This window comes from Podarcis cretensis, assembly GCF_951804945.1.
Source record: "Podarcis cretensis genome assembly, chromosome: 2".
NCBI classification, from domain to species: Eukaryota; Metazoa; Chordata; class Lepidosauria; order Squamata; family Lacertidae; genus Podarcis; species Podarcis cretensis.
Window position 1 is genome coordinate 8,627,068 of NC_137171.1, and position 21,396 is coordinate 8,648,463.

Genomic DNA, 21,396 nt, shown 5'->3' on the forward strand with positions numbered 1-21,396 from the left:
AGGGCCCTGTGGGCCTGCCATCAGCCCCTGCCAGCATGGCGAACGGTCAATAATAACAGGAGTGCAGTTCAGCAACATTTGTAGGGCCACGGATTCCCCATCCCTGTCCTAAAAGTTAACACAAGGATCCCTTCGCTGTATAAACGTCCCCATCATCTCCACATGCCCGCTAGACGAAACACTGCACATACCCTGACCTGACTGGAACAGACATTTTGAGCGGAAAGTGAACAACGCAACTGAAGGACACCTTCATGTATATAAACAATTCTTTATCCTTCCATTGTCAGAGAGAAGGAGAAAAGAAGAGGGGCAGAGGGAGGAAGAGAAGGAGATTTCCATGCATTAAATTAAAGATGAAATGCACAGGTAAATATATCTTATTGCAAGATGCCATTTTGCTTTAAGAAACATGTTTATTGCACCATTATTATTTTGGAGGGATGGGTAAAAGTTCAGAACCTCTCTGGTTGGTGTCTCCCAGGCAGAGAGACCAATGGGATGGGTTGGAAAGGCAGGATGGGTCTTCTGGCAGGATTTCCTTTGAAAGATGAGGTAAAAATGTTTTCAAATATCTGGATTGGTTGGCGCCAAGACTCGTTCAGAAGGAACCAGGCAGGGGGCTGGTTGTTGTTTTTTTGTGTGTGTTGTTGTTTTGATTTTTTAAAAAATTAAATAAATAAATAAAAACCCCACCACACTTCCAAGGAGTTTAGTCATAACAAAGGAGGGTTTTGGGGGGGGGGGGTTGGGGGAAGGGGGGTTGTCTCTCCTTTCACCACAAGCTGGATGGAGAGAGAAAGGGAAAAAAAAAAAATTCACATTGATGGGAGGGCAGGAAGGTGCAACCAAGTTGAGGCACTCCCCACGCACAACAAAGAAGAGGCGGGTGGGGTCTGCGGCGGCAACACCACGGAACCAGGCAACCTCCTGCGTCGGACAGTATACAGCGTGCGGCCCGCCCCGTAAGGGCTCGGAATGGAGCCTGTGCGGAAGATGAAGGCATCAGCTTCTTCCTTCCATGGGAACCGTGGAGCCTCTCCCTCCTGGCAAAGGCCCCGTAGGCTGTTATTATACCGTCGTGACCCTCATGACAACCTCGCGGCTGGAACTGGAGCCCCCGCGATGTTCGTTAGGCCGCAGGTGGCTGAGAATGTGCAGAATTGTATAACCACAGTGATGGTTCAAAATAGTCCTAACCCGCTGGCCCCGCTGGGAGGTCCTCTCACTGCCCGAGGAGGGGTTCGTCCGTGAATTCCGCCCTCCGGGCTTTGTGCTCCCGCCAATTGGTTCCCCTAGGTCCTTGGCTTTGTCATAGTTCAGCACCTTCCACTGCTGGTTCACCGCTTGCCAGCGCTTGAATATTCGATACACCGAGGAGCCTTCGTGGATAATCAAGCCTGTCGAAAGAAGGAAGGAAATGTAAGATGGTTGCCTGGGTTCAGGGCTGGGGGAACTCTGAAAATAGGGTCCAATAAGGCACCTCAGTTTCTTTTAGCCTCTCATCATGTTGGCTTGATCTTTGACTCCTCGCTCTCCTTTGTTCCCCATATTCAAGCACATCACAAAAATACAGCCATTCTTTGTCTCTTCTGCTCTTCAGCAAAGACTCAAGAAACTCTGGCCCTCACCCTGCTTTTCATCTTCTCTTGCAACCTTCTCCTCTCCACCCTTCTGTGGTTTTACCTACGTCCCTTCACTTTTATCAGGCACTCTGACAAACGCATTCGCCTCACTCCTTGCTCTGACCCATATCTCCTGAAATTGCTACGCTGGCTTCCAGTCTGCTTTGTGGTTGATCTCTTTGTTCATATCATCCCAGCAACAAATCCCTGCCCACGTCCAGAGCCCCACCACCACCACCAGTCACCGCTCTTGCTCCCGCAAGCAATTCCAATTGCCTTTCTCCCTTGCTGCCCCATAAGCTCCCAGCACACAACTGTGTGACCCCTCACTCTCACTTGCACCAAATCCTTCCTCAATCCATCCCTTGGAGCCTTTGGCACAACCCAAGTTCTCTTGCTACACTTTAGGGCACAGTCCTAAGCTTGTACTGTATTTTTCACTCCATAAGACGCACTTTTTTCCTCCTTAAAAGTAAGGGGAAATGTCTGTGCGTCTTATGGAGCGAATGTGTCGTCCCTGGAGCCAAATTGCCCAGGGGCAAAAAGCAGATCGTGCTTTTTTTTGTTTGTTTAGAAAGAGGGAAAGGGGGTGTTGAAACAAAGCCGCTGATCAGCTAGCGATCGGGAGGGGAGATAAGGGACTCTAGCAATAAAGGAGGCTGCCTGGGAGGGGGGAGGTAAAAGCACATGGATCATCAGGATGTTTGCACTGGGTCACCCCAAATTCACCATCAGATCACATAGCATGTCCATGGCTACAGCCTGCACCAAAAAATCACACATCCATTGTTTCGTGGGGCTGCAATGGCACAAAAATGTGGTTACAAAGCACGGATCCACATGGATTCTCAGGATTTTTGCACTGGGCTACCCCAAACTCACCATCAAATCACATATCATGTCTGTGGCCACAGCATGAACCACAAAAATCATACATCCACTGTTTTGTTCAGAATATTTTTTTTCTTTTTTCCTTTTTTCTAAAAATTAGGTGTGTCTTATGGAGCGAAAAATACGGTACGTCAATGGGGCTTCCTCACTGGTTAAGCAGGGTTAGGACTGCAGCCTACGCCTCTAACCAAGGCCAAGCACATGCAATTGGAGTGATGGCACATTATTTCCCCCACTTGCCACTCCCCCCCTTTCTTCTATCAAACTTCAGATTGGATGCTCCTCAGGGCAGGGAACTGCCTTCTTGCACCACACAGGTTGAGGGTACTATATAAGCAGATGAACAAATGAATACAGTGGTACCTTGGTTCTCAAATGCCTTGGTACTCAAACAATTTGGAACCCAAACACTGCAAACCTGGAAGTGTTCTGGTTTGCCAACTTTTTTCGGAAGCTGAACGTGCTCTGTTTTGAGTGCCACGCTTCCGTTTTGAGTGTTACACTGAGGTCTGTCTGTTTTTGCTATTTATTTTGCATTTTGTTTTTGCGGCTCTTTTTTTTTGTTAGTGTGTGGAACCCAGTTCAGCTACTGATTGATTGATTGTGTGACTGCAGTACATTGTTTATTGCTTTCATTTTATGGATCAATGGTCTCGCTAGATAGTAAAATTCGTGTTAAATTGCTGTTTTAGGGGTTGTTTTTAAAAGTCTGGAATGGATTAATCCATTTTGCATTACTTTCTATGGGAAAGTGTACTTGGTTTTGGAACGCTTTGGTTTTGGAACGGATTAAGTTTGAGAACCAAGGTAATAATAATAATAGTAATAATAAAAAATAATAATAAATTTTATTTATATCCCGCCCTCCCCAGCCAAAGCTGGGCTCAGGGCGGCTAACAACAATCAAAATAATCCAACATTCTAAAAACATTCATTATAAAATTAATTAAAATCAAATTGATGGCAACCATTAAGCAAAATTCTGTGCAGATTGCCAGAGGAGGGGTCAGGCTGTGCCCTGACCAAAGGCCTGGTGGAACAGCTCTTGCAGGCCCTGCAGAAAGACGTCAAGTCCCGCAGGGCCCTAGTCTCTTGTGACAGAGCGTTCCACCAGATTGGAGCCACAGCCGAGAAAGCCCTGGCTCTAGTTTAGGCCAGCCTAACCTCTCTGTGGCCTGGGATCTTCAGGATGTTTTTATTTGCAGACCGTAATTTTCTCTGTGGGACATACTATGAGAGACGGTCCCGTAGGTACGAGGGTCCTAGGCCGTATAGGGCTTTAAAGGTTTAAAGCAGCACCTTAAACCTGATCCTGTACTCCACCGGGAGCCAGTGCAGCTGGTATAGTACTGGATGAATGTGATCTCTCAGCGAAGACCCCATAAGGAGTATCGCTGCGGCATTCTGCACCCGCTGGAGTTTCTGGGTCAGTCTCAAGGGCAGCCCCACGTAGAGCGAGTTACAATAATCCAGTCTGGAGGTGACCGTCACGTGGATCACAGTGGCTAGGTCAGGGTGAGAGAGATAAGGAGCCAACTGCTTAGCTTGGCGGAGATGAAAAAATGCCGCCTTTGTTATAGCTGCAATCTGCGCCTCCATAGAGAAGGAGGTATCGAAGATTACACCCAAACTCTTAACAGATGATGCTGGCACTAATTGCACCCCCGCAAGAGATGGGAGTTGCCCCCTCAATCCCATATCGTCCCGCCCCAGCCAGAGGACCTCTGTCTTCGAAGGATTTAACTTCAACCGGCTCCCACGTAACCATCCAGCCACAGCTTCCAGACATCTGGTCAGTGTGTCTGGGGCCGAGTCAGGATGGCCATCCATCAACAGATAGAGTTGGGTGTCATCGGCATACTGATGGCAACCCAGCCCAAAACTCTGGACAAGCTGGGCGAGGGGGCACATAAAGATGTTGAAAAGCCTCGGGGAGAATATCGCACCCTGAGGCACTCCACACACCAAGGAGTGGCACGATGACAATTCCCCCCCAAGCGCCACCCTCTGTCCCTGACCAGAGAGAAACGAGCGCAGCCATTGAAGGACTGTGCCCTGGATCCCCACGTCGGCAAGGCGGTGGTCCAGGAGTTCGTGATCGACCATGTCGAAGGCTGCTGACAGGTCTAGAAGAATCAGCAACCCCGACTCACCTCGATCCAGCTGCCTGCGGAGATCATCTGTTAGGGCGACCAGAGCCGTCTCGGTCCCATGACCAGCGCGGAAGCCGGACTGGCATGGATCGAGAGCCAATGTTTCATCCAGAAACCTACCAAGCTGTTCAGCAACCGCTCTCTCAATCACCTTACCCAGGAATGGAAGATTCGAAACCGGGCGGTAATTGGATAAATCTAAGGGATCTAATGATGTTTTCTTTAAGAGCGGACGCACCACTGCCTCCTTCAGTTCCCCTGGGAATATCCCTGCAGCTTAGCCTGAGTATGTCACTTTGCCACAAAGCACCCGTGTCACTGGAATAATTTCTCTTCTGCGGTTCTGTGCGTGCTCATGCGATTTCCACGCAGGGCCTGCACATATGCATTTGGACGGGGGAGACCCAGGTTCAAGTCTCTGCTCAGGAACAAAGCTTTCTGGGTCGCTTTGGGCAAGGTACCATCACTCAACCCAAAGCCATTTCACAGGGCTGTTGTACAAGAAGATACTGTGCCTTGCATGGCGAAGTAATTCTGTTTATAGCTCGTCCTCATGATTTGTGAAGGGATATTGGAAAAGTATCCACAGGGCACAGATCCTCTGTCTTGCAAGACTTGTCACCTAGCTGTTTCTCCTGGCCTCTAGTTACTAGGCTGCATCTTTTCCTACGCCCCAACCACCTACCCAAAATAAAACCTGCATATTGAGCCATGTAAGTTAAGCATATTTGCATGCATTATATGGTTCTGCATGAATGTATTTCTTGAGCATGGGGTGTTGAGCTTTCCTGGCAGTTCCCTGGGTAGATTTTGGATTATGTTGTGTGCCGTTTTGCTCCTATTCCCTACCCAGATTAAAAAACAAAACAAAACACCAGCTTTCATTTTCCATTTTCATGGAACCCAGGCCAAGAATCAGTTTTAGTCTGGCATACATGAACTAAGGGCAACAAAAGCTCAAGAAGACATAACTGCTTTATGCTACGTACTCTCCCCCTCTCACCTCCTTCCCTTCCCTTTCTTTCCCATGTGCTGAAATTTAAATGTGAAGGCCCTTGGGGCAGGGACTTGTCTTTTGCTTACCGTATTTTTTGCTCTATAAGACTCACTTTTTCCCTCCTGAAAAGTAAGGGGAAATGTGTGTGCGTCTTATGGAGAGAATGCAGGCTGCGCAGCTATCCCTGAAGCCAGAACAGCAAGAGGGATTGCTACTTTCACTGCGCAGCGATCCCTCTTGCTGTTCTGGCTTCTGAGATTCAGAATTTTTTTCTTTTCTTGTTTTCCTCCTCCAAAAATTAGGTGCGTCTTGTGGTCTGGTGCGTCTTATAGAGCGAAAAATACGGTATATCACTCTGTGGCATAACATGTAGCATAGTCAGAAGTGTACCCAGGCTCCCTTGCACCCTTGGCAAGGAGATGTATCTGTGCCCATGTCCCTTGTGCCCTTTGCAGACGAGCCTATGCACCTTGCCCAGCAACCCAGAGCAGTGGAGGACTCCCCAAGGAGTGTGTGGACAGGGGGGTGAGCTCCGAGCCACTCCAAGCCAGAGCAGAGAGGTGTGATTTTTGCACCCTCCTTTGCCCCCACTCTTGGCAGAGGCCAACCCCTAGGTATGCCACTGGGCATAGTGGTTAGAGTATCAAATTAGAACCTGGAAGAAAACAGGATTCAAATCCCCAACTGGCCATGAAACTAACTGGGTGGTTTTGGGCAAGTCACTACAAATGTACAAATGATGGTGGCAGAGACATAATATTACATGTAAAAAGGACCCTTTCCTCCCTATGATAATGCGCAGACCAGATTCTTGGTAACAAAAGGGTGTAAATGTGTTAATTCATGACAGGGAAACTGCCTTTATGGATCATGCAGACTCAGGAGAGAGAATAAACAAATGTTGGTTTTGTGATTAAGCACATATGCATTTGGACGGGGGAGACCCAGGTTCAAGTCTCTGCTCAGGAACAAAGCTTTCTGGGTCGCTTTGGGCAAGGTACCATCACTCAACCCAAAGCCATTTCACAGGGCTGTTGTACAAGAAGATACTGTGCCTTGCATGGCGAAGTAATTCTGTTTATAGCTCGTCCTCATGATTTGTGAAGGGATATTGGAAAAGTATCCACAGGGCACAGATCCTCTGTCTTGCAAGACTTGTCACCTAGCTGTTTCTCCTGGCCTCTAGTTACTAGGCTGCATCTTTTCCTACGCCCCAACCACCTACCCAAAATAAAACCTGCATATTGAGCCATGTAAGTTAAGCATATTTGCATGCATTATATGGTTCTGCATGAATGTATTTCTTGAGCATGGGGTGTTGAGCTTTCCTGGCAGTTCCCTGGGTAGATTTTGGATTATGTTGTGTGCCGTTTTGCTCCTATTCCCTACCCAGATTAAAAAACAAAACAAAACACCAGCTTTCATTTTCCATTTTCATGGAACCCAGGCCAAGAATCAGTTTTAGTCTGGCATACATGAACTAAGGGCAACAAAAGCTCAAGAAGACATAACTGCTTTATGCTACGTACTCTCCCCCTCTCACCTCCTTCCCTTCCCTTTCTTTCCCATGTGCTGAAATTTAAATGTGAAGGCCCTTGGGGCAGGGACTTGTCTTTTGCTTACCGTATTTTTTGCTCTATAAGACTCACTTTTTCCCTCCTGAAAAGTAAGGGGAAATGTGTGTGCGTCTTATGGAGAGAATGCAGGCTGCGCAGCTATCCCTGAAGCCAGAACAGCAAGAGGGATTGCTACTTTCACTGCGCAGCGATCCCTCTTGCTGTTCTGGCTTCTGAGATTCAGAATTTTTTTCTTTTCTTGTTTTCCTCCTCCAAAAATTAGGTGCGTCTTGTGGTCTGGTGCGTCTTATAGAGCGAAAAATACGGTATATCACTCTGTGGCATAACATGTAGCATAGTCAGAAGTGTACCCAGGCTCCCTTGCACCCTTGGCAAGGAGATGTATCTGTGCCCATGTCCCTTGTGCCCTTTGCAGACGAGCCTATGCACCTTGCCCAGCAACCCAGAGCAGTGGAGGACTCCCCAAGGAGTGTGTGGACAGGGGGGTGAGCTCCGAGCCACTCCAAGCCAGAGCAGAGAGGTGTGATTTTTGCACCCTCCTTTGCCCCCACTCTTGGCAGAGGCCAACCCCTAGGTATGCCACTGGGCATAGTGGTTAGAGTATCAAATTAGAACCTGGAAGAAAACAGGATTCAAATCCCCAACTGGCCATGAAACTAACTGGGTGGTTTTGGGCAAGTCACTACAAATGTACAAATGATGGTGGCAGAGACATAATATTACATGTAAAAAGGACCCTTTCCTCCCTATGATAATGCGCAGACCAGATTCTTGGTAACAAAAGGGTGTAAATGTGTTAATTCATGACAGGGAAACTGCCTTTATGGATCATGCAGACTCAGGAGAGAGAATAAACAAATGTTGGTTTTGTGATTAAGCAAATACGAAATATATTTGGTAGGAGTGTGAAATAATATGAAACCTTTAGAAATAGGTAAATATCATTATTTCGGAGATAATCAAGTACGTTCCACCTGTCTCCATGTTAACCTTTTCTTTGGGGCATGCCAAAATATTATGTTAACGTCATGCTTGGGGAATTGGCATATAAAATAATTCCGCAAGACTGAATGTTGCGGGGAAACTTTTCCAAAATATTGAAAACCTGGCTAAATCTGCATCACGAGTCTTTGTTAACTATGCGTATCAATAAATTAGCAATGTTGATACAATTACAGCACCATTGGTGCCCTCGAGTGTTGACCCCCATTAGCAAGGCCCTTGTGTGCTACAACATGCAACAGTCTCAGCCAGTCAGGCCCTTTGGCTGGGGTTAATGACAGCTACAGTCCCAAACATCAGGAAGGCGCAGAGTTTGGGAAGGTTTATTTACAGGAATTTCTGAAGGATGCAGGGTGCATTCATTCAGTGTTTTGGAATAAGGTTGCGACGGAGGTTTGATAGATACCATATTTTTCGCTCTATAGGACGCACCGGACCATAGGAGGGGGAGAACAGTTCCCCCCCCCTCTAAAACAAGGTGTGTTCTGTGTGTTCAAGGTGCATTCACCCAAAGCCTTCCTTTTGACCTGCTCTTTGGGGCTGGAGGTGGGGGGAAGTGCTGCTTTCCCCCACTGCCAGCCCCAAAGACCAAGTCGGGGAGCAGCGCAGAGGCGGCGCGCCCCCTTCCCGCTGCCCCTGGAGCTTGTGGGGCTGGCGGTGGGGGCAAGCGTTGCAGCCTTCCCCCCACCTTCGTACAGCCTTTGTAGCCTCCGCAGGTGAAAGCACCCTGCTGCCCTGCGGAGGCTTTGCACAGCCGTCCGCAAACTAGAACAGCGAGGCGGAGCGCTGCGCAGCCTGCATTCGCTCTATAGGACGCACACACATTTCCCCTTAATTTTTGGAAGGGAAAAAGTGCGTCCTATAGAGCGAAAAATACTGTAATTACATGTGTATAGAGGGTGATGTGCCTGTAACGCCTTTTTTTTTTTGTTTCCTTATTTCTGTATGTGTTGAAAAATCATCCCTCCCCCCTCCCGCAACATATTCTGGAACTCCAAGAGCACCAGCGAGTTATAAATACCATCTCCCAACTGGATGCCACCCAGTGACAATCAATCGCGCTCCCGCCATCCCCTAACGTGGGTCATTACCATGCGACACGTGTCCCTGTTGAATCAATGGGAAATGGAAAAGTCATTCATTCATTTCCCAATGACAGCGCACAGCTCGCTTCCCACAAGGGGCCTAGCTGTTATCATTCTGTCTCGCCAGAGCTCATCCATCAGTGCCACAAACGCGGCTCGGCCTCTTTAGTGAATGTCATTGGCTTCCAATTAAAAAAGGCTTTCTCTCCCTTTGACGGTGCGCGGTGCTGGAGGTAAAATCTCTAGCCATCTGCTGAGGAGCCCAAAGGCAAAGGCAGCCACAGGGCGTACCGAGCCCTAATTATGCCGCCCACGCCTTCAACCACGCACGAGGCCATCGACAAAGGCACGTGACACAAAAGCTGCCGGGAATCTTCTCATCAGGACACACCTTTGGAGAAAAGGGTAACTTCTGCCCACTGAACAGATTAAATATGAATCTAAATAATATCACGGGTGCCCAGGAGCAGAGCACTTTAACCAGGGACCTTGGCTCTGAGAACCTAGTGGCTATTAAGCTCAGTGGCAGAGTGCAAGGCTTTGCATGTCTACCAGCTCCACCTGGTACGCAGGCTGAGACCCTACCTGCCCGCGGACTGTCTCACCAGAGTGGTGCATGCTCTAGTTATCTCCCGCTTGGACTACTGCAATGCGCTCTACGTGGGGCTACCTTTGAAGGTGACCCGGAAACTGCAATTAATCCAGAATGCGGCAGCTAGACTGGTGACTGGGAGTGGCCGCCGGGACCACATAACACCGGTCCTGAGAGATCTGCATTGGCTCCCAGTATGTTTCAGAGCACAATTCAAAGTGTTGGTGCTGATCTTTAAAGCCCTAAACGGCCTCGGTCCTGTATACCTGAAGGAGCGTCTCCATCCCCATTGTTCAGCCCAGACACTGAGATCCAGCTCCGAGGTCCTTCTGGTGGTTCCCTCATTGTGAGAAGTGAGGTTACAGGGAACCAGGCAGAGGGCCTTCTTGGTAGTGGTGCCCACCCTGTGGAACACCCTCCCTTCAGATGTGAAGGAAATAAGCAGCTATCCTATTTTTAAAAGACATCTGAAGGCAGCCCTGTTCAGGGAAGTTTTAATATTTAACGCTGTATTGTTTTTAATACTTGATTGGGAGCTGCCCAGAGTGACTGGAGAAACTCAGCCAGATGGGTGGGGTATAACTAATAAATTATTATTATTATTATTATTATTATTATTGCAGAATCCTAGATTCAATCCCTGGTGTATCAAGGTAGGGTTGAGAAAGACCTCTGTCTGAAACCCTGGAGAAGGGTACTTGCCAGGCCTTGTAGACAAGGATGATAGATTGGGATCTGCTGGTAGATCCCTGGATAATTTGCAGTAGATCAGTGGTTCCCAAACATTTCCCCACATGGATCACTTGAAAACTGCTGAGGGTCTTGGGAGACCACTTAATGATTTTTTCCACCTGTTGCAGCTATTATAATGTAATGTACTGTATGGCTTTTAATTGTATTTGTACAACCTCTTTTATTTCTTTCTATTGTACTGTATTGTATTGTATTCCATTAAATTCAAATTTTAATACAATAACATACAATATAAGAAAAAAAAGAAGCAATAGAAAGATAATTAAAAATCAACATGAACATTTAATGTGATGGATGTGCCATCTCCCATATTCAGCCACAAATCCACAGACATGACGGGGACCATCTGAATGAAGGCGGAGTAGATCAGCTGACGAGCTGGTTCCCAATTGTATAACACTAGCAACATCAAAACAACTTTCCCCATCAAATTAGGCTGCTGAAATGAAATAAGGCTATCCAGGAGGTCAGGTCAGTTCTGATACCGACAACAAACTCCCTGGCTCAAAAAGAACCCTACCCTTTCATTCTAGCACCTGGCTCTCTGGTAAATTTTGAGAGGTTCTAGCTTAAAAAAACCCAACCCAACCAAAACAAAACACCAGAAAGCACACCTAACAGGCTGTGATGTCTGCCCTCCCCTGGTGTAGAGAATGCTGAATTGGATGGGCCAATATTTAAATTTTGGGAGGCTTGGCTCATTAGTCTGCAACTGGAACCGCAACAGAGCCCAGCTGGAAACCAGAGTGTCAGGCAGAAAACCTACCTCGTACCAAGTCAGACCATTGGCTGTGCAAGTCTAGACCAGTAACTGGACTCTGGATAGCTGGATGAGGGCCAACAAACTGAGTTTGAAACCACTGGATAGCTCAGTTGGTTACAGCATGGTGCTGATAATACCAAGGTTGCAGGTTCGATTCCCATTTGGGAACAAAGCCATATTCCTGCATTGTAGGGGGTTGGACTAGATGATCCTCAGGGTCCCTTCCAACTCTATGATTCTATGAATCCTGGCAAGTCAGAGCTCAACCTCTAGTCAATATGCTTAGGATTGCACACATAGTGGATGGAGCCACATTAGTAGAGGAGGGAATGTGTGGCCCTCCAGATGTTGCCAGCTTTTGAGTCTGCTTTCTGACTTACTTAAGGACTCTTATAAATCCAGATGGTTCCAACTCTTACACAGCAAAACCAGATCTATTGGTATTGACTTGGAACTCTTGTATATAATTCAAGTGAGCAATATATTTATTGCTGTATTCAAACCAGATTAAGGGGCATTGAAAAACAAAACATCGAGTCAGCTGCACATAAAATTTGCTCCCCCAAGTTCTATGGTTTCAATACAGCAGATAACAGGGGCACTTATATCTCAAAATTAATAATTCCAGTCCAATGCAGGGCCTTTATGTTGGCCCGACTGAACGTTTTCCCCTCAAGTTTTGTCAAGGCCAGATATTTAAACATCCCCAGAAACGACAGACATTGTGCATGTTCTTTGAATGTGTTGGACACTGTAGAGCAGGCTTCCTCAACCTTGGCCCTCCAAATGTTTTGAGACTACAATTCCCATCATCCCTGACCACTGGTCCTGCTAGTTGGGATCATGGGAGTTGTAGGCCAAAAACATCTGGAGGGCCGAGGTTGAGGAAGCCTTCTGTAGAACATATCCTTTTCTACTGTCCATTGTACAACCAGCTACGCAAACACGTGCTGTTCCCTTTTTTGGGTAGCCTAACATCACATCACAATGAAAATATTAGATTCTATCTGTCTGACATTAACCCAGAAGTAACTGCAAGGGTGGCTGAGTTTTTGTCAGTAGTATCTCTTAGAGTGGCGCATGGCACTATTTAGCGGGAAGAAATCCCACTGGATGGTTGGACAGTGTTCGATGGTTGGACAGTGTTCTTGAAGCTACAAACATGAGTCTGACCCAACTGCAGGAGGCAGTGGAAGACAGGAGTGCCTGGCGTGCTCTGGTCCATGGGGTCACGAAGAGTCGGACATGACTAAACGACTAAACAACAACAACAATCCCACTGAAAATCCTCATCATTATATATTTGACATGGCTGTTTATTTGTATATATTTTAATTTTTTATACATGGATGTTGTATGATGTTTGTAATGCCAATTACAGTGGTTCCTTGGTTCTCAAACTTAATCCATTCCAGAAGTCTGTTCCAAAACCAAAGCATGCGTTCCCATAGAAAGTAATGCAAAGCAGATTGATCTGTTCCAGACTTTTAAAAACAACCCCTAAAACAGCAATTTAACATGAATTTTACTCTCTAACGAGACCACTGATCCACAAAATGAAAGCAATAATGTACTGTACTATAAAATAAATAAGACAGTATTGTAGATGATGAAAATAAAATGAAAAAATATTTTTGCTCTGATGATAGTCATTGTTTGGATGGGGGGCTTTTATCCATTTCCGCAGTCACACAATCAATCAATCAATCAATCAATCAGTAGCTGAACTGGGTTCCACACAGTCACAAAAACAAATTAAATGGAAAAGCCTCAAAAACAAAAATGCAAAATAAATAGCAAATCCAAAAGCACCGAACTTAATCCATTCCGGAAGTCCATTTGACTTCCTAAATGTTCGAAAACCAAGGCGCAGCTTCTGATTGGTGCAGATGTCCCAGAAACAATAGCCGACAACTGCATCGGACGTTCGGCTTCTGAAAAATGTTTGAAAACCGAACACTTACTTCCGGGTTTGGGGCATTTGAGAACCAAGGCGGTTGGGTACCAAGGCGGTTGAGTACCAAGGTACCACTGTAAAGGTTTGGCGAAGTAAGCAAGCTGTACTACATGTGCCATCAGCCCCTGGCCATGCTGGCTGCAGCTGATGAGAGTTAAGGGTCCAGCAATGCCTGGATGACCAGTTTCCTCGAACCAGAGCTAAGTTAAATTTGATGTGGAATCAGTAGAAAATAAAGTTATGTAGCCACTGAAGGTTCACTACTGCCCCAGCAAAAATGGATTAAAACACTACCTAAATTCAAGAAAATGGCCAAAAGCATTCCTGTGAGGTAAAACTTAGCCTTCCACTATTTTTATTTTGTCTTCAAATGGTTGTTGACATTAGTCAGGGGTCTTCTCTGTACTATTTTCAATGTCCTGCTAAACCCTGTTTTGTTAAGCAAACCTACCCAGGATCATAAAAGAGAAGGGGTGGGGCTGTGGTTTAAACCACAGAGCCTAGGGCTTGCCGATTGGAAGGTTGGCGGTTCGAATCCCCGTGACGGGGTGAGCTCCCGTTGCTCAGTCCCAGCTCCTGCCAACCTAACAGTTTGAAAACACGTCAAAGTGCAAGTAAATAGGTACCGCTCCAGTGGGAAGGTAAACGGTGTTTCCATGCGCTGCTCTGGTTCGCCAGAAGCGGCTTAGTCATGCTGGCCAAATGACCTGGAAAAACTGTCTGCGGACAAACGCCAGCTCCCTCGGCCAGTAAAGCGAGATGAGTGCCGCAACCCCAGAGTCGTCCATGACTGGACTTAACGGTCAGGGGTCCTTTACCCAGGGACATATAAAGCTGTCATTCATTTTAAGATGTCATTCTATGTTATAATTTACATTATAACCACTGATTTTATTTCTGCTTTGAAATGTTTAGGTCTTGCTTTTAACTCCTGACTCTCATCGATAATGTTTCTTTCATGTAAACTGCTTAGGGGTTTTTTTTACAATTCAGCAGTATACCAATTCTGTTAAATGAATAAAAATAAAATAAATACACAAGGGCTTATGTGGGTGTGCATCTATCTTCTCAGGTACTTAAAAAAGCACCTCCACACCCAACTACCATATATTTTGGAAAGCTGTTGGGACTTTTCACTATACATTGGGACACTTCTTAAGATACTGTAACCAAATTTTGCATGACAGTTCTGAGATCAAGGAAAAGGTTTTGATCGATGCTTGGATACAATGGGGAGCCATTTTGAATCAAGATGGCGGGCTGAACCTTTTAAGACTGCACTGATGTTTTGGTTTCTTGCCATTCATGAGTGAAGCCAGGTACAAGGCTGCTAGTATCAAATATATTCCTGTCACAATCACACCAAAATGTACCGAAGACTAATTTAGCATCACTGGTCACGCTTCTGATAAGTATCAGGATGTGGCGATGGCAACAAGAGGTGATAGCTTTAAAAGGGGGTTAGACAAAAGCACAGTGGCTGAGCCAATCAGTGGCTAGAGGCTACCTTTCGGATTTGAGGTACGATGCATCTGAAAATCTATTGCTGATGGGTTTGAGGGTGGGAATATGCCTGGGAGATGGAGTCATTTTGGACTCACAGCTGTCCATGGAGGCACAGGTCAATTCTGTATCCAGGGCAGCTGTCTACCAGTTCCACCTGGTACGCAGGCTGAGACCCTACCAGCCCGCGGACTGTCTCGCCAGAGTGGTGCATGCTCTAGTTGTCTCCCGCTTGGACTACTGCAATGCGCTCTACGTGGGGCTACCTTTGAAGGTGACCCGGAAACTACAACTAATCCAGAATGCCACAGCTAGACTGATTAATGGGGGCGGCCACCGAGACCACATAACACCGGTCTTGAAAGACCTACATTGGCTCCCAGTACGTTTCCGAGCACAATTCAAAGTGTTGGTACTGACCTTTAAAGCCCTAAACGGCCTCGGCCAAGTATACCTGAAGGAGCGTCTCCACCCCCATCGTTCTGCCCGGATGCTGAGGTCCAGCGCCGAGGGCCTTCTGGCGGTTCCCTCATTGCGGGAAGCAAAGCTACAGGGAACCAGGCAGAGGGCCTTCTCGGTAGTGGCACCCGCCCTGTGGAACACCCTCCCGTCAGATGTCAAAGAGATAAACAACTACCTGACATTCAGAAGACATCTTAAGGCAGCCCTGGTCAGGGAAGTTTTTAATGTATGACATATTAGTGTATTTTTGGTTTTTGTGGAAGCCGCCCAGAGTGGCTGGGGAGACCCAGCCAGATGGGCGGGGTACAAATAATAAATTATTATTATTATTATTATTATTATTATTATTACTTCTTTCATGTCCTACTTCTGAGCTTCGGTGAAAGAATCTGGGTTGGCACTGTGACAATTAGAATGGCAGGCTAACGTGGACCTTTGGTCTGAGTCGGGCAGGCATCCTTTAATTTCCTTAGCTGCTCACAGCTTTTACTGGGGACAGATTGTGCATGAAAACCTGTAAAATTGGCGTGCTCTGATTGAGGTAGGCAGATTTAGGGGTTTTATGGCACTATGGCAACTAGGCCATATTGAGCCCAACACGGACGTCTGCTGTAAGCAGTTGTCTCCCATCTCTCCCATGCTGTTGAAGCATAAACTTTATTCTGTCAGCAATCAGGCTTCATTCCCAAAGTATTTTATGAACTATTTCAAAACACAAACACGCAAAACAAACATAAATCTGGCACTTGGATTAATATCTTCGCTCAGAAAGGAAGTCAGTCCAAACGTCCAGAGATCACGGGAAGACGCAATTAAATGAATGTGTGTGCACAGCGCCATTGAATGGTCGGGGACCATCTGATGCTGCAGCCAGCGAGGGCCTGGTCCATCCCCTGAATGGGTGGCCACAGGCAGCCCCACAGAACACCATAGATATTGACCGTATTTTTCGCTCTATAGGGTGCACCGGACCATAGGATGCACCTTGTTTTAGAGGGGGAGAACAGGAAAAAAAAAATCTCCCCCTCTCTGCGCAGCGCCCCTTCGGCGAAGCGGGAGGAGAAACGGAGCACCTTCCATTTCTCCTCCCGCTTCGCTGAAGGGGCGCTGCACAGAGAGGGAAAGCTGCACAGCGCCTCTTCAGCGAAGCGAAGCCTGGAGAGCGAGAGGGATTGGTGTGCACCGACCCCTCTCGCTCTCCAGGCTTCAGACGGCTATCCGCAAGACTTTGGAGTGTAGTGGGAACTCCTGCTGCGTTCCGAAGGCTTGTGAATAGCTGCCTGAAGCCCCCAAAGTGCAGCAGGAGTTCCCACTGCGCTCCGGGGGCTTCAGGCGGCTTCAGCAAAAGCAACGCAAAGCCTCCGGAGCGTGGGGGGAGCTCTCCCTCTGCGCTTCGGAGGCTTCGCGTTGCTATCGCTGAAGCCAAGGAGCCTGCATTCACTCCATAAGACGCATACACATTTCCCCTTAATTTTTGAAGGAGGAAAAGTGCGTCTTATAGAGCGAAAAATACAGTAAATGGATCGATGCACCACAAAATGAATGTGGCTGTGCCTCCAAGTCTCTGGTTCTGAAAAGCTGTTTGCTATGCTACGTATAGCCTTTGACACATCATCATTACAATGGGTTCAATTGAGTTCCCAATTTCCCCCCACCCAGGGGTTATTGCAGCATTATTTCTCTGCCCCCCCCCCCAAACTCATCATCATGTTGAATATTAAAAGTACTGGAATTGTGTTATGTAAATCACCCAGGGATTTAGAGGGGGGTGATTGGCTTATTACACATGATGTCACCATAGATGGCTTGGCACGCAAGAGGGGAAACAGAAGTGAGGGGGCAGATGGATCCAGAAGGTTGTGCTGGGGTTGAGAGTGGGGAGAGGATGAGGCCTGGATGGTTAGTAAACTGCACTATGACATGCCAGCCTAGATGACTGGCGGCTCCTCCTTCCTCTGAGGATATTAGCTCAAGGGTCACAGCAGAAACACTGCATGAGTTAGAGGCCTGGGACTAATTTGTGTATCACGGCATTGGGCAATTGATAAAATTTGTGTCACCACTTTCCTGAATGTGGTAATAATAATAATAATAATAATAATAATAATAATAATAATAAATTTTATTTATATCCCGCCCTCCCCAGCCGAAGCCGGGCTCAGGGCGGCTAACAACATTAAAACAGTGTGACATTATAAAACATTATAAAAATGAATTAAAATCAAAATTGATGGCAACCATAAACTAAAGCTTTGTAAAGATTGCCAGAGGAGGGGGTCAGGCTGAGCCCTGACCAAATGCCAGGTGGAACAGCTCTGTCTTGCAGGCCCTGCGGAAAGATGTCAAGTCCTGCAGGGCCCTTGTCTCTTGTGACAGAGCGTTCCACCAGGTTGGAGCCGCAGCCGAAAAAGCCCTGGCTCTAGTTGAGGCCAGCCTAACCTCTCTGAGGCCTGGGACCCTCAAGGTGTTTTTATTTGAAGATCGTAAGTTCCTCTGTGGGGCATACCAGGAGAGGCGGTCCCGTAGGTACGAGGGTGTGTGTCAAAGTCCAATTTGTGGCTTATACCTTAACATTTCTTTCCCCTTTAAATTAAATCCTGCTATTGGTCCCTGAGCTACTTAATGGGTCTGGGCTTCGGCTGTCTCACTGTTTCAGATCCTTCAGCAATTTTTGCCATCCCATTTTCAAGACTCATCTCTGTAGCCATGAGGCCTAGAAACCTTAAGAGAGGAGAGCTGGGTTTCTAAAGCCTGTGGCCTCCTGATGAAGGAATGGGTTTCCCAAATCCAAAACTGACTGTGCAGGCAGTTTGAAACTGCACCAAAATCCCTATTTTTCCTTAGCTAAAATCCATTAACTTGAGCTCTGAGTCAATGTATAAACAAAAACCCGGCACCAGTAGAACAGAGAAAGACACATCTGTACCTTATCTTATGTGCTGATCACAAAAGACGCAGAGTCCGGAACAACGCCAAAGCGTGTTCTCGGAGATGATGACCTCTTCCTCCAAGATAAGACTGGAAGACCTTTTTATGGTCAGAAATACAGGAAGGAATTCCCTTTTATGGTTAAGAATACCAGAGCCAGAACATATGTGATGTCAACCTGCGTACATAGGCTGACGTGGTTGGATTTATATGGGAAGGAGGGAGAGGGTACCTGGAGGATATATATACTGCATGAAACTTGTCATTTCTTTGGACTTGCTGTGGACTTGATCACGCAAGTGCCTTCTGCTATCCGGAGAGCAGAATAAACTCTTTCTTCGAACCAACCTCGGTGTCATTTGACTTCCTTCCTCCTGTCCCGGAGCAACGCAGACCCAAACGGTGAACTCAAATAAGGCTACACTGAGGCTTTTGTTAACGTTTCATTGCTGGCTGGTTTGTGCCTTTTAAGCCTGCGCAAAGAGCCAATTCCGTCATTTTACCCATACGGATCTGTGGAGACCTACGTCTTACAACTTGCTGTCATTTCCCCCTGTGTTCAGAGTGTGGGTGTGTTTTCTCTTTCCTGCTTCCAAATGATTCTCAGAAAATTCCGAACACCTCCAGGCACCTTGGGATGTTTGTGTGTGTGGATTGGCGAGACGTTGCAATGTGCTGTAATCATTCTACGCTTTGACTGACCCTGCCACTTATAGGGGAAAGATGTATCTCACTGGCAGAGCATCTTCTCTGCATGTAGGAAGTCCCAGATGCGATCTTTGGCATTTCCAGGCAGTGCTGGGAATGTCTCCTGTGTGAATCCTTGGAGAGTGACTGGAAGGCTGGGGATACAATTGTAGATCGGCCAATGGGCAGACTCAGTATAAAGCCAGATTCCTATGTTCCTGTTCTAGGAAAACAAATGGTTCCCACAGAAGCAGCGGCTAATTTCTAAAATAAAAAGTGCTGGGGCTAACTTCAGCAGGGAAGCCATACTTGTCTCCTCTCAGGTTTTTATTCTTATTCTCAGGCAAGGTGCAACTGGCCATCAGTGGCGAAAGCAAGGTACTCTGCAGAGGCTCAGAAACCACTCTCCAAAATATCATTACCAGGCATGGGGCTGGTCCCAGGCTCTGAATAAAGGTTCTTGTATGTATACATTCATTGCCATATACAGTGGTACCTCAGGTTACATACGCGTCAGGTTACATATGCTTCAGGTTACATATGCTTCAGGTTACAGACTCCGCTAACCCAGAAATAGTACCTCGGGTTAAGAACTTTGCTTCAGGATGAGAACAGAAATCGTGCTTCCGGCAGTGCAGCAGCAGCAGGAGGCCCCATTAAGCTAAAGTGGTGCTTCAGGTTAAGAACAGTTTCAGGTTAAGAACGGACCTCCGGAACGAATTAAGTACTTAACCCGAGGTACCACTGTATAAACTATGCAAATTAAGCACACCTATATAGTTCGTTTTGTATATTTCCCCCTAGGGTAAAGGGACCCCTGACCATTAGGTCCTGTTGCGAACGACTCTGGGGTTGTGGTGCTCATCTCGGTTTACTGGCCGAGGGAGCCAGCGTACAGCTTCCGGGTCATGTGGCTAGCATGACTAAGCCGCTTCTGGCGAACCAGAGCAGCGCACGGAAACACCGTTTACCTTCCCACCGGAGCGGTACCTATTTATCTACTTGCACTTTGTGCTTTTGAACTGCTAGGTTGGCAGGAGCAGGGACCAAGCAACAGGAGCTCACCCTGTTGCGGGGATTCGAACCACCGACCTTCTGATTGGCAAGCCCTAGGCCAGGGGTAGGCAACCTAAGGCCCCTGGGCCGGATGCGGCCCAATCACCTTCTCAATCCGGCCTGCGGATGGTCCAGGAATCAGCATGTTTTTACATGAGTAGAGTGTGTGCTTTTATTTAAAATGCATCTCTGGGTTATTTGTGGGACATAGGAATTCATTTACAGAGGTGCTCCGCAAGACGAATGCCTCACAAGACGGAAAAGCCACTAGACGAAAGGGTTTTCCGTTTTGGAGGTGCTTCGCAAAACGAATTTCCTATGGGCTTGCTTTGCAAGACGAAAATGTCTTGCGAGTTCCTGCGGGGTTTTTTCCCCTCCCCCCCTCTTTCTAAGCCGCTAAGCCGCTTATCCGCTAAGCCGATAAACCACTAAAAGCCGCTAAACCGCTAATAGCGCTAAGCCGTCAATGGGCTTGCTTCGCAAGACAAAAAAACTGCTAGATGAAGAGACTCGCGGAGCGGATTCTTTTCGTCTTGTGAGGCACCACTGTATTTATTTTTTCAAAATAAAGTCTGGTCCACCAGATGGTGTAAGGGACGGTGGACCAGCCCACGGCTGAAAAAGGAAGCTGACCCCTGCCTTAGGCTCTGTGGTTTATCCCACAGCGCCACCTGCACCCCATATTTCCTCCTAGCGAGGGGGAAATAGCAAAGCAAAGAACTGGAGCCCACATCCTTCCCAAAGGAAATCTCATTCAGCCCCTCCCACCTCTGCACTTGGGACCCAATGAGATATTGGTAACTATTTACCATCTCCACATCCTTAAACTCTCCCTCTCTGTATATATGATTTACTTAGATTTTTGGGTTGACAAATTCTGAACGCGGTAACAATAGGCTTGCATGATGTCCAGGAATTCAAACAGATCTGCAATTTAAAAACGCCAGAGGGGCTGGGGAAGGTGGGTGAAAGAGATTTTAACACACGGTGGCTAATCGTTACAATCTCAAGCAAAAGTAGGATGCAAGAAAACTTGTCTACAGAGAACTGCTTTCTGACCTCAATAGAAGCATACATTCTCCATCCTAATCTCATTTCCTGTGTTACTGTGCTGCCAAGACTATTGCCAGGAGGCACTACTTCAGAACTGGCCTTTCCTAATGGTTAGAAATCTCCTGAAATCTACCATCAAATTCCTTTGCATCGAGTTCCACAAGGGAATCACAGAGCGGACGAAGCATTGATTTTCCTTTCCCCTGCATCCAGCAAGCTGCAGGGATCATGCTAGCGGAGAGAGCAAAACAGGGGGAACCCTCCCGTTTGTTTTTCTAAGCAATGAAAGCGGGCTTGGCTGGCTGGACTCAC

The 21,396-nt window shown here is 47.0% G+C and overlaps 1 protein-coding gene across 1 annotated transcript in view; it reads right to left on the reverse strand.

The window, feature by feature from the left end:
* Positions 1 to 396: 396 nt before the first annotated feature.
* MARCHF9 (membrane associated ring-CH-type finger 9) overlaps positions 397 to 21,396 on the reverse strand; it is a 54,655-nt gene continuing 33,655 nt past the window's right edge. Inside the window, exon 4 of the mRNA XM_079966845.1 lies at positions 397 to 1,400. Within this exon, the coding sequence (XP_079822971.1) occupies positions 1,072 to 1,400 (329 nt within the window). The 3' untranslated portion in view covers positions 397 to 1,071. The remainder of the gene's footprint in view (positions 1,401 to 21,396) is intronic.